Below are 16,725 nucleotides of genomic sequence, written 5' to 3'. Positions count from 1 at the left end.
AAGAGAATAGAAATCATAGAATTGGAAATAAGTGCATTGATGTTTGTTCATGTGCCTAGATGATCACTAATAAGTGAATTGGTGCATGTACAGGGCTCTAAAAGAGAAAGGAAAAGACCAAAGAAAATTGCGATTAGATGTGATAAAAAAAAAAAAAATTGATTTGAGGTAATGTAACAGAACACTGCTACATTACAATAAAAATTGATTCCTTGCATCTAATTCATCATATGACGTTTAACAAATAAAGAAATGAATAACAAAGTGTCTATTACAATAGACCACTGCTACATAGAATGATTCTTTCATCCAGCTCCCATTGAAGTTATTGGTTCTGATTTCACCAAATCCAGATCCCTGGTAGCTTCAAATATATTAAACTGGAAAAACTACTTAACCCTGCATTAGAACTGATCACTTGCAAGCATAAATGGGTCCACATGGAGTTGGCACAGTTGGGCATCTAATCTTTAGAGATCCGAACAACCAAGCCAGTTGGGGTATGGAGTGTTTTCAACTGGCCAGAGCCAATAAGATCCCGTAGATGAAACCGCATATCAAGAGGAGACATGCGGAGGCGCCTTTTCTCCAAAGTGGCTAGCAGCATCTCTTTATATTTCTTGCGGTTTAGGAAAGACATGAGCTCCTTTCTGCCCTGAAGAAATACTCAAGTAAATAGAGTTTCATTATTTAAGTTTAGAAAATGAAACTAATATGAAGTTTGCAGTAGGCCCTTTCCGTTTTCATTAAAGACAATTCATTAGAAGTAATATAGACAACAATAACTACTTGATAATTGGAAAAAAACATAATAGCTACATGAAGGTTAGGAGATCGAAAAGTATTGGCTGGTGGTGCCCCATTTATTTTTTTAAAATAGGGTGACATCATCAAGACATAAAATAAAGTAAAAAGATCCTTCTACCCCTGTGGCACTACAAGTCTATTAACACAGTCCCTCAAGTTGCGTTATAGATGTCAATCATATCCAACTTGTTACATATTTCACTGTGCCTTGGGAGTATTCAACCCTTTTGTGAAAACATCAGTCAGTTGTTCTTCGGAGTTAACATATGGAGTGCATGCCTCTCCCTTCTCAAGTTTTTCTCAGATAAAATGTTTATCAACTTCTATATGTTTAGTCTGGTCATAGAAAACAGGATTAGTTTCTATGTTGATAACTGCTTTGTTCTCACAATACAAAGACATAGGGTTGTTTACGGCAAACCCAAGTTCTCCTAAGAGATTCTTCATCACTAGAAAAGGAGAAATTATGGGGTAAAATAGTGGCAAGCAGACATGGATTGGAGCTAAATGGATGGGATGCTAGACTCTGGACTAGGACCACAAGTGCTTCGACTTGGAAAGCCATTCATGATCTATTACCAGTTTTTAACTCTCTTATCAGGTATGATTTGAACTCAAGTAACTCCATAAAATTCTGGGAACAAACTTGGGTGGGGGAGGGCCCTTTAAAGGAACAGTTTCCTTCTTTGTATGCCCTATCTGTTTTCAAAAATGAGACAGTTTCCTCTTTCATTACCCCTTCCTCTTCCATTCCCCCCCCCCCCCATTCCCTGTTAATGAGGTATGGTGCAGACCAATTCCTCCTAGGGTTGGTAGTTTTTGTTGGGAAGCATTTCTAGAAAGAATCAACACCGGTTATCTGCTCCAAAAGAAGAGACTCAATTCCTGTTTGTCCCCTCATTGGTGTGTTCTTTGTAAGGCTGATGGGGAGACTGGTTTCCACCTATTGGTGTCCTGCCAATTTGCAAAATCTTTTTGGGAGTGGGCTTTATCTCTGTTTGGGTGTACTTGGAATCCTCCATCAAATCTGCAAAGTCTGTTTGCTCCTTTTTTCAGGTGGCGTATGAAAAGGGGAAGGACTATGTGGAGAGGACTGAAGGAAGCAGTTTGCTAGTCTTTATGGGAAGAGAGAAACTCCAAAATCTTCTTTGAAGAAGAAAGAAGTGCTGAAGATCTGAAGGCCCTGATCCATATAAGGGTTGTACAGTGGATGAAATCCTTAGAGCTATTCACAGACTATACTGCAGATAACATGCTAAGGAAGTGGGGTGAGATTGCTAGCTGTACCCAGATTAAAGCAGTTATGAATGTGTCTTGGACTCCCCCACCTGCAGGGTTCATAAAACTAAACTTTGATGGAAGTAGCAAAGGGAACCCTGGACAATCAGGGATTGGCGGTGTCTTTAGGGATGAGAATGGGGCTGTTTCTGCCATGTTTTCAGGCCCCATTGAAGTGGGAGACTCCCTTAGAGCTGAGATCCATGCAATCTTGGAAGGAGTCCAGAAAGCTAGGTAGATGAATCTTAGAAAACTCATAATTGAAGGGAACTTGGAGGTGGTGGTAGGGTGGCTGAAGAAAGACGATAATGGTTTATGGAGATATAGCAATATGAGAAGGAAATTCATATGGCTGGTTCGAGAAATGGAAGTTAAAATCAGTTGGGTAAAAAGATCAGCTAATTCTATTGCTGATGGGTTAGCAAAACAAGGGGTGGACAGGGAGTCAATGTTCTGGGCACAGTTGTAATTTAAATTTGATTTCTCCTTTTTCCTTTTTTTCCTGTTTTCCTTTTTTCCTTCCTCTCCTGTTCAGTTCTTGGGGATTAAGCTGAAGTTGGAAGATAAGAAAGTTTGTCTTCCTCTTTGTAATTCTAATTGTTGATAATTAATGAAATGTGTTATTGATCAAAAAAAAAAAAAAATCCACATCACTTCAGCTAGTCCATGATCCATGGCCCTATACTCTGCTTCAGCACTTGATCTAGCTACAACCCTCAAATGGTCAGTCATGCTTGGAAAATGGAAGACCTCTTCTAGGATGCTTTCTCAAGTATCTAAGAAACTCTTTCTGCTGCTGCAAACTGTGATGTTTTGAGGGCATGCATATACTGGCTTAGAATTCCAATAGCATAGGCAATATCCGGATGGGTCATGTATAAATATAATAATCTCCCAATCAACCTCTGAAATTGTTTCACATCTGCAAATGTCTCTCCCTCATCACTCCCAAGCATGTGGTTTTTCTCTATTGGAGTATCAGTTGATTTGTCCCCCTCCATCCTGTAGAAGGTCAAGAACATACTATTAAAAGGTTATCAGTTCACCTTTAGCGCCACAGGGGCACTTCTGTATTTTTACTTTATTTTTGAATGCCCTAATATAAATACTAATGCTGGCACCACCAGCACTACTTTTTGGCTTTCAATCTTCTCTCCTCTCCACCCTTCTCTTCTCTTGCTGCTTTCTACTTATTGTTTTCTGTCTAATATGGCACCAGAGCAGGTACATTAGGCCCGAAAGCAAGATCGATCAAAGTTTTCTTCTTTTTGCTGGGTTCTATTTGGATAAGTTAGAGAATACTATCGGACTGCTCTGAGGGGGGGGGGGGTTCAGACCTGTTTTTTCCTTCTCTCTTGGTTGTGTACCAAGGAAAAAATAAAAAAATAATAAAAAAAACTGTAAGAGGTTCTTGTGATTGATGTGAAGTTTCTAGAACCTGTTTCAACCTTTTTTTTTGTGAATTGTGTGATCCTTATGGTGTGTTTATAGGTCAGGGATGACCTGTATTTTGCTGTATCAGCAGTAAAGTAAATTTTTGGTGATTGTAGTTTGTCGGGCCTTATTTGGCATGGGTGGTGATTGTTCCACAATTCCTTGATGCTGTATATGTTTTTTTTTCCAGCAGCAGAACTTTGTGTGAAGTGGAGAAATTTAATCTTTTTTGGTGCTGGACTGTAGTGCATCCTTGACTTTGTGGCTGATTAGGTGTGTGACGCAAGAACTGAAGAGTCAAAATTGGAATTTTGTGAAATTTTATGTATTTCTGTATTTTTGGATACCGAGGATAATTTTGCCATTTTACAATTTTTCTATAGGGTCCAATAATAGGGTTTGGGTCTCCATTTATAGTTTGTTTATGTTTAAAATTCCAGAGTCATTGCATAAGTAGGATTAGAGTTATTGAGTCTTCTTTAAACTGAAATAGGACATGACAGCTTATTTTGAGTCTTACTAGGATTATTGAGTCTAACAGTTTGCCTCCTAGGATTATTATGAGTTTAGAGTCTATAGATATGTATGGACGTTTTACACAAAGAACAATGAAGTTTATTGAGTTTTCTTCAGCTTATGCTAATTATGGTGAGTGATTCCCATGCCCTAGAGTGATTCTAGGCACCTGTGAGTGATCCGGGTATTTTCTCTCTTCTTTCTATCCCTATTTTCTTTCTTATTCCTCCAAGAAGCCATTACAACCATCAACAGCCATAAATTTCTGATCAAAGAAGACCATTCAACATTCTCAAGTAGGGACTAAAATTGAGTTGGTCCTACATCAGTGTGACCTGAAGTAGTTACCATGACTTCTGAGGATTCGGCTACCTCAAGTGTCTCCTCAATTCAAAATGGGCTGAGGGGGGGGGATATATTTGAACTTCCCCTATGGCTGTTATACCCCTGAATGGGCTTAATTACCTAGAGTGGTTGAACGTATCAAATTGTATATCACTACAAGGGGGAAGATAGGGTATATCAATGGAAAGATTAAGGAACCTAAGTTCAAAAGTGCCGAGTATGACAAGTGGAACCAGAAAAAAACATGGTGACATCATAGCCTCTAGTATCTATGCAGCCTCAAGTGAGAAAAAAACTTTATGTGGGTTGATACAGCTTATGAAATATGGGAACAAGTTATGTCTACCTATTCTCAACAGGAGGAAAGTCGTCTACCTGTAAGCAGGGGGAGAGAAGTCTTTTTGTGTACTACTCAGACCTAACCTCCATCTGGAAGGAGTTAGATCATTATCAAAGTGTGAATTGGAAGTGTCAAGTGTGATGAATATGGTAAGGCTTACAAGTCTCTTGTTTCATAACAACGGGTGTTTGCTTTTCTTTTAGGTCTAAACCCTGTGTCTGAGTCTATTAGGGTGTAGATCTTAAGAAGTAAGGACCTCCACAATCTTGAAGTGTATGCCCTAGTAAAGTCAAAGGAGAGTAAGAAATTTGATGAATAGTTATGAGGGAGAAGTAACTGCTTCGGCGGCTAAAGGGGGAGTAGTTGCAGGTGGTGGAATTCCTTTAAGAAGGGGACTTCCAAAAGAAAGTAAATGACAAGGATAAACTATGGTGCATTCATTGCCAGAGGTCTAGACACACTCGTGATACTTGTTAGGACCTTCATGGGAAGTCGAAGTGGGCTCAGGAGTTGAATAAGAAATCAGGTTCAAATTAGAACAAGAAACCAAGACAGTAGCTAGTTGAATAAGAAATCAATTATCAAGATCTCCTTGGATAATTGATTTAGGGGCCCTGAACCATATAACCGGTAAGTCAAATTGTTTTCAGTCCTATCATCTTCTTTCTAAAAAGGACAAGGTGAGACTAGCTACTCTTTCTAATGTTTTGCATGTTCCAAAATTGCTTATTTGCTTGTTTCCCATTGGTAATATTACTAATTCGTTAAACTGTTTAGTGACTTTCTTCCAATCTTCTTGTTAATACAGGATTTGGCCTCAAAGAAGACGATTAGAAGAGGTAGTATGGGGGATGGGCTCTATATGCTGGAGTCAATCTAGTAAGAGTCGGGCCTATTTATGCCACGGTCATCTTAGTTATTTATCTTTAGAGTCATTGAAAATTTTGCTTCTGGAGTTGTTAAAGTCAATCTCAATGTCAAACTTGCCAGTTGAGTAAGCATTGTAGAACTCATTTTTCTGCAAGAAATAATAAATCTGAATTTCCTTTCCATATTGTTTATTTTGATGTTTGGAGCTTTGTTACTTTGCTTTCTAAGAGACTTAACACTGACTATAAGTACTTTAGTAGACTTATTGATGACTACTCTAGATATACATGGGTGTATCCTATGCGATTCAGAGATGAAGTGCCAAAACTTGTAAAAGATTTCCAACACATGGTTTCCACCCAATTTCAAACTAAAATCCAATTCTTCCAATCCAACAATTCCAAAGAGTATTTCCATAGTGACCTCACGGAGTTTTTTACTTTGTATGGATCCCTTCACCATAGTTCATGCCCAAACATCCCAACAAAATGGTGGTGTTGAAAGAAAAAATTGCCATCTTCTTGAAGTTGCTCGTGCATTACTAATACATATGAATGTCCCATAGCATTTTTGGCTAGAGGTTGTTTTATGTGTTGCATATCTCCAACCGTATGCCATCTCGTTGGTTGGAGTACAAAGTCCCACATCAACTATTTCCCAAAGCTTCTCTATTTCCTATTCCCATATGTGTGTTTGGTTGTCATCTTTTCATTCAAGACTCGTCTCCCATTCGTGGTAAACATTGTTTGCTGGAATGAAGCTGCCGAAGGAAAAGAGAAGAAGAAGAGTTGAGAATGGCGGCAATAATCTCTCAGCCAGCCCTACCCTATTATTAATAAGTGTATTACATAATGTTACACAAATAGACTACAATGCCCCTGATTAGTGATGGGACACCTAGACAAATAAAAACACTAAATAAGATTAGGCCCAATAACAAAAGACTAAAGACCCAACAAAGATAAATAAACATATTAAGACAGCCGAACCAACTCCCCCTCAAGCTAAGCATGGATGTCAATCATGTTTAGCTTGCCAAGTCCAAGAATTTTACTATAACTAGCCCTTTAGTTAAAACATCAGCGATCTACATCTCGGAGGGAGTATAAGGAATGCATAGTTCTCCTGAGACTATTCTTTCTCTGACAAAGTGGCGGTCTATCTCAATATGTTTCGTTCTATCATGTTGCACTGGGTTATTTGCAATGTTGATGGCAGCCTTGTTGTCACAGTACAACCTGAGAGGGCACTCGATCTTTATTCCAAGTTCACCAAGAAGGATCTTAAGCCACAGAAGTTCATCAACACCATGAGCCATAGCTCGATATTCAGCTTTTGCACTTGATCTAGCAACCACATTTTGTTTTTTACTCCTCCATGTAACTAGATTTCCTCCAACAAAGGTACAGTACCCGGAAGTGGACTTCCTGTCCCCAACAGAGCCAGCCCAATCTGCATCAGTATATGCTTCAACTTCAATCTTATTGTGTTTTCTGAACAGAATCCCTTTCCCCGGGCAAGACTTCAAATATCTAAGAATCCTTTCCACAGCTTTCATGTGAGGGATTTTAGGAGTGTGCATGAACTGATTGACAACATGTACAACATAAGCAATGTCAGGGCGAGTGAGGGATTGATAGATCAACTTCCCCACTATCTTTTGGTATCTTTCCTTATCAAGGTAGTCCTCTCCTACGGATTCCTGTAGGCCATGGTTCTGTTCTATTGGAGTATTTGCTGGCCTACACCCCATCATGCCTGTCTCTTGTAGAAGATCAAGGACAAATTTCCGCTGACATATGTAGATGCCCTCTTTTTATCTAGCAACTTCAATACCAAGGATGTATCTCAGCTGGCCCAGGTCTTTGATCTCAAATTCAGCAGCCAAGAACTCCTTTAGTCTTTTAATCTCTTCCTGATCTTCCCCTGTGAAGAAAACTGAAGAGAAGAGAGTTGAGGGTTCGGCAATGAGGGTCTGAGAAGAGGGTTTCGAACACTTGCTCTCTCAGCCCCCTAACACTGTTTTATTAGATATATTTGAATAATTACAAGGAGGCCCTTAGTTGGGCAAGAATTTACAAAGAACTTTCGTATTGACAGGATGGGCCCAGAATAAGGTCCATTACAGAAAAGAAACATAAATAACAAGAAAGAATAAACAACCTACAACCTATGGGCCATTCGGCCCATCTTCTCTACACTCCCCCTCAAGCTGAGCATAGATGTCAATCATGCCAAGCTTGCTGGTATCATGCTGAAGTTTTGCCTTAGGAATGCCTTTGGTGAGAAAATTTGCCAACTGTCCTTCAGATGTGATGAAAGGAAGACACACTTCACCCGAAGAGACCCTTTCCCTAATGAAGTGTCGATCAACTTCAATATGCTTGGTTCTATCATGTAGCACTGGGTTGTGAGCAATGTTGATGGCAGTCTGATTATCACAGTACAACATCATTGGCTTGTCATATTCAACTCCAAGTTCTTCCATCAAAGATTTTAGCCATAATAATTCAGAAACCCCATGTGCCATGGCCCTATATTCTGCTTCAGTAGAAAACCGAGCAACAACCGATTGTTTCTTGCTTCTCCAAGAAACAACATTACCAGCTACCAAGCTGCAATACCCAGAGGTAGATCTTTTGTCATCAATGTTCCCGGCCCAGTCAGCATCGGTGTAGGCTTCAAGTTTCATATGACCATGCTTGGCAAACAGAATACCCTTTCCTGGGGAGCCCTTCAAATAACATAGGATTCTCTCTGCAGCTGCCATATAAGTGTCTCGGGGAGCATGCATGAATTGGCTAATGCAACTGACTGCATATGCAATATCTGGCCGAGTCATGCATAGGTACAAAAGTTTCCCAAGAAGTCTCTGAAAGATTCCTTTGTCTTCTAACAATGTCCCTTCTGAGGCTGAGAGTTTATGACTCATATCAATAGGGGTAGCAACTGGTCTAGCACCCATCTTTCCAGTTTCAGAAAGCAAGTCAAGAACATACTTCCTTTGGGAGATAAGAATCCCATCCTTGGATCGAGCCACTTCTATGCCAAGAAAGTATCTCAATTCCCCCAAATCTTTAATCTCAAACTCTGTATGGAGAAAAAATTTTAGATCATGAATTCTTGAAACATCATTACCAATCACTACAATATCATCTACATACACAATGAGTTATACTGCCAGAGGTCCACTCCTCTTCACAAAAAGAGTATGATCGGACTGTGTCGGCACATAACCAAAGTTAACAAGTGTTGTTCTAAATCTCTCAAACCATGCTCTAGGGGACTGTTTTAGTCCATAAAGAGATTTCTTCAGTCTGCATACCTTCCCTTTCATATCAGTTCCATACATCCCTAGAGGAAGAGACATGTAAACCTCCTCATGTAATTCACCATTCAGAAATGCATTCTTCACATCCAATTGATAGAGGGGCCAATCAAAGTGAGCAGCTAAAGATAGAAGAACCCTCACAGATGTCATGTTGGCAACAGGTGCAAAAGTCTCTAAATAATCAATCCCATATGTCTGTGTATAGCCTTTTGCAACCAGCTTGGCCTTGTACCTTTCAATGGTGCCATCAGCTCTGTACTTGATAGTAAAGACCCACTTGCAACCAACAAGATCCTTCCCTTCAGGCAAATCCACCACTTCCCATGTGTCATTCTTGTGTAGGGCATCGATTTCAGATCTCATAGCATCCCTCCATTCTGGAATCTTAAGAGCTTCTGACACAGACCTGGGAATAGGATGAGAAGCAACAGAGGAGAGATAGGCAAAGTATGAAGGTGAAAGCAAACTGTAAGAAAGGTGTTTGGAAATGCAGTGTGCAGTGCACTTCCGTTTTCCTTTTCTAACAGCAATGGGAATATCAAGGTCAGGGAAGGATGAATCCAAAGGTGCTGAAACAGTACCTGTTGTCTCTTCTGTGACTGGAAATGTACGAGGCTCATGTGTTGTAGGAGAAACAACCTGCACATTTCTGGATCTTTGCCTTTGATACACCTTGGGATTGAGGATAGGACGAGGAGGTAGAGTATTGGGGCAAGAAGAATGGAACGACTGATCCACCCTTGATACATTTGAAGGAGAGGCAGACATATTAAGAGACTCAACAGGGATAGGAAGAGGAAGAGCAAACACCTATGTCAAATCCTCCCCCTGTGGACAATGTCCTTCTGGAGAGGAACCATAAAAAGGGGAAAGCTCATCAAAGGTGACATCCATTGAGACATACCGATTGCCAGACTTTGGACCAAAACAACAATAACCCTTCTGTGTGGGGGAATAACCAAGGAAGATACACTTTTGAGCTTTGGGTTCAAATTTATGCCTTTGGACACTTGGAACATGTACGTAACAGGTGCAGCCAATGACATGAATAGGAACAAGAAAAAGGTCCTTGTCCGGATGAAGAGGAGTGAAGGGAGACCTAAACCCCAAAACCCTGGATGGCATGCGGTTTATAAGGTAGGTAACAGTAAGAACAGCATCACCCCAAAACCTGGTAGGAACATGTAAGGCAAATAAGATACTTCTTGCAACCTCAACAATATGCCTGTTTTTCCTCTCAGCAACCCCATTCTGTTCTGGGGTCCTAGCACATGAGCTTTGATGAATAACCCCCATGTCAGAAAGATAGCAGGATAGGTTTTTCTCAAAGTATTCTTTTGCATTGTCCGATCTGAAGATTTTAATCCTGGTATCAAATTGGGTTAGAACAAATTCATGGAATTGTTTTACAAGTCTTGGAACTTCATCACAGGATTTCATCAGGAATATCCAAGTGAACCGTGAAAAGTCATCAATAAACAGGATAAAATATTTGTAGCCAACCATGGAGGGTAAGTGGTAAGGTCCCCACACATCAGAATGCACAATATTAAAAGGAACAGAAGATCTTTTATTGCTCAAAGGATAATTGTTTCTACAATACTTTGACAATTCACAAGACTCTCACAATGAAGACTGGACAAACTAATTCCCTTAAACAGTTCAGGGAATAGATGACTCAAGGCAGAAAAAGACAGAGACCAAAACGACAATGACAGAACATAATCCGACTAACACACTCTGAAGAGACAGATCCGAGAGCAACATTCCCAAGATGATCAGTGCATTGTCCCCGAGTATCAAGTAGGTATATTCCGTTCGCCTCATGGCCACTCCCAATCACCTTCTGAGACTCCAGATCCTGAAAAACACAGTAGGAAGGAAAAAATGTTACACAACAGTTTAGTGACTTGGTTAAACTACTCACAGACAACAGATTTGTACTTAGTTTAGGTACATGAAGGGCAGAAGGTAGGTACAAGGAATCTGTAGCCTTGATGGTTCCCTTACCAGAGATAGGGGCAAGTGAACTATCAGCTAAAGTGATTTTATCACGTCCAGGAAGTAAGTCATATGAAACAAACAAGGTAGACAGATTGGTCATATGGTCAGAAGCACCTGAGTCAATAATCCAAGGGATCTTGAAATTACCTGAAGAGGTAGCATGATTGGCAGAAGCCCTTATACCTGAATGAGCAAATGCTGAAGCAATAGAATTTCCTGAAGGGTTGGAAGGAGAGGTCACATCACTCAGTTGACTAATCATCTTCCCAAACTTTTCATATTCTACTCTCATGGCTGCCAACTGTGCAGAAGCAGACATCTCTTCACTATCTGGCCCGACAGCTATATTTGCACTTCCTGATCTTTTACTAACATGTTTTTTTCTGAAACCGAATGGGAATAAGATTAGGATGTAACTTCCAGCACTTGTCTTTGGTGTGCTTCGGCTTCTTGCAGTACTCACATATAACTTCTTTCTTTCTGTGCCACTAGAAGTTCTAGCATTCCCTTTAGGTTTAATCCCCATATTGGCAAAGTGATCATTAATATCAGCCCCTTGAACCTAGACAGCCCTTCTGCTCTCTTCACTACTCACCAATGCATAAGCTTGTGACAAAGAGACACACTCCTTGGAAAGAATATTCTGTTTTGTGATATCATATTCTGGGTTTAGTCCAGTTAAGAACTCAAAAACCCTGTTCCTTTCAACCAATTTTCTGTAGGTCTCTGCATCATTGGTGGTGTCCCAAGTTACAGCTTCTATTAGGTCAATCTCTTGCCATAGGGACTTCAGGGTTGAGAAATATACAGCAAGAGGTTTCTCTCCTTGCCTTAAATTCTTTACATCACTTCTCAATTTATATGCCCGGGCCACATTGAGTTTTTGGGAATAGGTTTCTGCAACACTGTCCCAAATTTCTTTTGTTGAATTCATCCATAGGTAGTATTGATTGATTTGTGGCTACATTGAGTTCACAAGCCACCCAATGACAGTGTAATTTTCTTGCATCCACTTCTCGTATGATGGATCATCTTCTGGGGAAGCCTTCTTACTCCCGGAAATGAACCCCCACTTTCCTCTACTACATACATGAATCTTTACTGATTGTGACCATGCCAGATAATTAGTTCCATCTAGTTTAACTGTGGTCATAGTCAATAAGGAATCACTTGGAGTCCCCTGAACCAATCCATATTCAGCACCACTTTTGTTTTCAAACTCTGAGGAGTACATCATGTAAACACTCCAAATATGATTTCAGATGACTTCTACAAGTATACTGAATAAGGACAAGCAATAACAGAGTTCAGCCGACCACAAGAAGGCAATACACTGAGTTCAGCCTTCAAGAAGTAAACAGAAACTTCTAGGCACTCAGCCGAAGTACCCTTTTCAAATCTGAACTTCAAAGTAAATACCACTTGGCACTCAGCCGAAGTACCCTTTTCACAAACACAGTCTGGGCAATAGAGACAACCCCACTGTCAAAAGAGAAAAGGCCTCAAGAACAGTTCGTACAGCCCCTCAAAAACAGCCAGGTATAAGCAACAATCCACAGCCTTGTTACAGGGATGTTTCGGCAGTTTGACAATCCAATAAGGAGTGAAAAACAGCCCAGAAATTTCTGGGTTAAACCAGATTCAATGGCAGCCAAAGGTAGTACAGAACAACCAAAGTTTTCGGACAGTTCAACAGTCCAAACACATTCGAAAGCAATACAGAACAACCAGAAGAAAACTGAACCCAGAAATCTGAGTGCAACTTACAGTTTCGAACCAGAAGAAAACTGAACCCAGAAATCTGAGTACAACTTACAGTTTCGAGCTTCAACAGAACCGAACTGTTCCTCTTCCCCTTTTTCTTTTCTCTGATTCTTCCTGGCCACCAAACCACTTCTCCAAGAGATTCGAGTCTTGGGCACTTCCAATGACCTCCAAGAATCAGGCAACACGAGTCAAGCTTCCAGCCCTAGGATATTGAATTTCAGGTATGCTCTGATACCATGAAGAAAACTGAAGAGAAGAGAGTTGAGGGTTCGGCAATGAGGGTCTGAGAAGAGGGTTTCGAACACTTGCTCTCTCAGCCCCCTAACACTATTTTATTAGATATATTTGAATAATTACAAGGAGGCCCTTAGTTGGGCAAGAATTTACAAAGAACTTTAGTATTGACAGGATGGGCCCAGAATAAGGCCCATTACAGAAAAGAAACATAAATAACAAAAAAGAATAAACAACCTACAACCTATGGGCCATTCGGCTCATCTTCTCTACACCCTGTAATCACCATATCATCCACATAGACAATAAGTGTTGTAAGTTTTCCATTTCTCTTGCTTATGAACAAGGTATGATCTGCCCCACTTTGAGTATAACCACCTTTCTTCATGGCCCCACAAAGCTTCTCAAACCAAGCTCAAGGAGACTGCTTAAGACCATATAGTGTTTTTCTCAATCTGCACACCTTCCTGCAAAACTCATAACCTGGTGGAGGATCCATGAATACCTCTTCATGTAGGTCGCCATTTAGGAAGGCATTCTTCACGTCCAACTGATGTAGCTCCCATGAGAAATTTGCAGCTAATGACAATAGAACTCGGATTGTGTTGAGTTTTGCTACTAGAGCAAAGGTTTCTTTGTAGTCAATCCCTTCTTTTTGAGTAAACCCTTTTGCTACAAGTTTGGCCTTGTACCTTTCAATGGACCCGTCCTCCCTATGCTTTACATTGAACACCCACTTGCATCCAACAGTGCTTTTCCCTTTCGGTAGATCCACTAATTCCCAAGTCCTTGCTTTCATTAAGGCTTTCATTTCTTCGTTCATAGCCTCTTTCCATCTTGGGTTGGATACTGCCTCTGAATACCTAGTAGGAACATGCACAGAAGAGAGAGCAGACACAAAAGAACAATAACGGGGAGACAAATGAGTAAGACACAAAATCAGCAATGGGGTGCCGGATAGTACAAGAACCGGTAGGCTTACGAAGGGCAATAGGAAGATCCAAGTCAGAGGGATGTGTGATAGGATTACCTGGGGTTGCTGAGACAGGTTGATCCGAGTCCAATTGGTTGCTGTCATGAGTTGGAGGACCCTTTTTCCTTCTGATGTAGGTGATTCTTATATCTTTCTGCTGCCTTCTGGAGTCTTCAATAATATCTGCAACATCACTAGTAGTAGTTGGTGCAATGGGAGCCTCACTAGATTCACCCGGAATACCACAACTAGGAGGATCAGGAGGAGAAGATGGAAGGTCCGAGGTAGAAAGAGGTACAAAGAAGGAGAGAACAGAAGAATCCTCTTCCATCCCGCTAGTCTCCCCTTGAAGAGGATTCTGGGAAGAATGAAAATAGGATTGAGACTCAAAAAAAAACACATCCTTTGTGACATTTTTTCTTGGTGACTGGATCATAACACTTGTAACCCTTCTATGTAGGAGAGTACCCCCAAAAAGATTCCTTTCATAGCCCTAGGATCCGGTTTGGTCTTCTTTGGATCCTTTACAGGTATAAAGCATACAAAACCGAAGACTCTCGGTGGAAGAGAAAAGTTTGGAACATGAGGGCTGATGGTGCGCAATCTGGCCGGTCTTAGCTGTCGATGATCTTGCCTCTGAACTGAGTAACAGGGACCTGAAACGGAAGGAGAAGAGAAGCTCCGAGGAGAACCCGGCGTAAGGGCTCCGAAGCTCAAGTTAGAATCCTTTAAAGGCAAGATAAACCAGATAGCGCGAAAGTTAGCATACCTCGTTCCTGGGGGGTAGAAGCCTTTTATAACCACCTCGCGCACTCACTTCCAGACTTCCGTCAGGTCGGGCATGATTACTTCTGAACTCCTGCCAGTTCGGATGTCATTTCCTCTGGCCGGGCAGAACCGCCACTGTTCCTTTTGTCGGAGCCGTCTCTGCGGCTAGTGACGACGGTTGCAGGTGGCGGTAGCAGGAAGCCGTTTGAAATGCGGCTGTCAAGCGTCAGATCCCAAATCAGTCAGGTGCGTCGCCCTTGGATAGGGACGTCCTTGGTGTCGGGTACGTTTGGTCGGCCTGGTGTTTCGGAAGTGAAGTGTTGGAGTGGCGAGCGAGGTGTCTTGAGTTCGGTTTGGAGTGTTCCGAGCTGCCATGGGCCAGCTCGGGTCAGCTTTGTGAGGCTTGGGGCCCTGTATAGCTCGTGCTCCTTGCAGGGAGCTCGGGTTCTCAGTAGGGAGCTCGCTCTAAATAGGGAGCTCGGGTTCTCAGTAGGGAGCTCGCTCTTAACAGGGAGCTCGGGCTCCTAGTAGGGAGCTTGCTCTTAATAGGGAGCTCGGACTTTAGGGAGCTCTGGTTCTTAGGGAGCTCGGACCCTTAACAGGGAGCTCGCTCTTAACAGGGAGCTCGGGCTCCTAGTAGGGAGCTCGGACTTAGGGAGCTCGGGTTCTTACTTAGGAAGCTCGGACTCTTAACAGGGAGATCGCTCTTAACAAGGAGCTCGGACTAAGTACAGCGGTCTGGAGTTCGGGCTCGGTAGCGAGCTTGGACTTGCTTCCGATGTTCGCTTTGGGTGCTCTACTGTCCTGAGCTGTTTGCCTTTGCCACGTGTCGGGCGATCGCGAGGTCGGGCCAAATTTCCCTTCATCAATCGGGCCGAGCTGACAGTCTTGGGTCCATTCGAACCCTTTGCCTTTGATTGCTTTGAAGAAGGGTAGGCAGCGATCTGCCGACTTGGACATGAAGCGGCTTAGAGCGGCTATGCGGCCGTTTAGCCTTTGGACTTCTTTTATTTTCCGAGGTGGTCTCATATCTAGGATGGCTTTTATTTTGTCTGGGTTGGCCTCGATGCCGCGTCGATTGACAACGTAGCCCAGGAACTTGCCCGAGGTGACGCCAAAGACACATTTGTTGGGGTTCAATTTCATGTTATACTGACGCAGGATTTGGAAGACGGAATCTAAGTCTTGTATTAATTCTTGTGAAAAATGTGTTTTGACGACCATGTCGTCTACATAGCACTCTATCTTTGTGCCGATCAGGGGCCGAAACAGCCTATTTACAAGTCTTTGGAAGGTCGCCCCGGCGTTTTTTAACCCGAAGGGCATGACCTTGTAACAGTATAGACCGGACTCGGTTATGAAGCTGGTTTTTTCCTCGTCGGATTGGTCCATCCGGATTTGGTTGTAGCCTGAGTAGGCATCCAGGAAGCTTAGCAATTCATGTCCCGAGGTCGCGTCCACTAGGCGGTCGATCCTAGGAAGGGGGAAGCAGTCTTTCAGGCAAGCTCGGTTCAGGTCGGTGTAGTCGACGCACATGCGCCACTTGCCGTTCGCCTTTTTTACCAGCACAGGGTTGGCCACCCAGCTCGGGTAATGGACTTCCCTTATGAAGTCTGCCGCGAGGAGCTTTTCGACTTCCTCGTCGACCGCTTTCCAGCGCTCCGGGGCTAAGTTCCGTTTCTTCTGTCTAACGGGTCTGACTAAAGGGTCAGTGTTAAGTTTGTGAGTTATAAGACTAGGGTCAATACTGGGCATATCGGCCGCGGACCATGCAAAAATATCTAAATTTTGGAGTAAAAAACTTACCAGTTCGGTCCGTAGGGGTTCTTTGATAGAAGCACCAATCTGGAGTGCGCGAGCTGGGTCCGTAGGTGAGGTCGGGATTGCGACTGTTTCTTCTGTTGGCGAGGCTCGTTCTTCGCCTTGCTCCGTAGGCCGCTCCAAATCGAGGTCGCCGGCCGGCTTGGACTTGCCCTTTAGGGCGGCAACGTAGCACTTGCGGGACTCGAGCTGGTCGCCCCGCACTACCCCCACACCGAAGTCCGTAGGGAACTTCAT

General features: G+C 42.3%; 1 protein-coding gene across 5 annotated transcripts in view; it reads right to left on the bottom strand.

Moving 5' to 3' along the window:
• LOC104602898 (Serine/Threonine-kinase) overlaps positions 1-16,725 on the bottom strand; it is an 84,371-nt gene continuing 67,646 nt past the window's right edge. For 4 of the 5 annotated variants that reach the window (XM_088894969.1, XM_088894968.1, XM_088894967.1 and 1 more), the window contains one exon: positions 1-655. In XM_088894969.1, the coding sequence (XP_088751095.1) occupies positions 464-655 (192 nt within the window). In that variant the 3' untranslated portion in view covers positions 1-463. The remainder of the gene's footprint in view (positions 656-16,725) is intronic. The other variant, XM_088894971.1, reaches the window with a different exon arrangement.

This window comes from Nelumbo nucifera, chromosome 1 (assembly GCF_055504915.1).
Source record: "Nelumbo nucifera cultivar China Antique chromosome 1, China Antique-T2T, whole genome shotgun sequence".
Lineage (NCBI taxonomy): Eukaryota > Viridiplantae > Streptophyta > Magnoliopsida > Proteales > Nelumbonaceae > Nelumbo > Nelumbo nucifera.
This window is presented reverse-complemented; position numbering and strand designations above follow the sequence as displayed.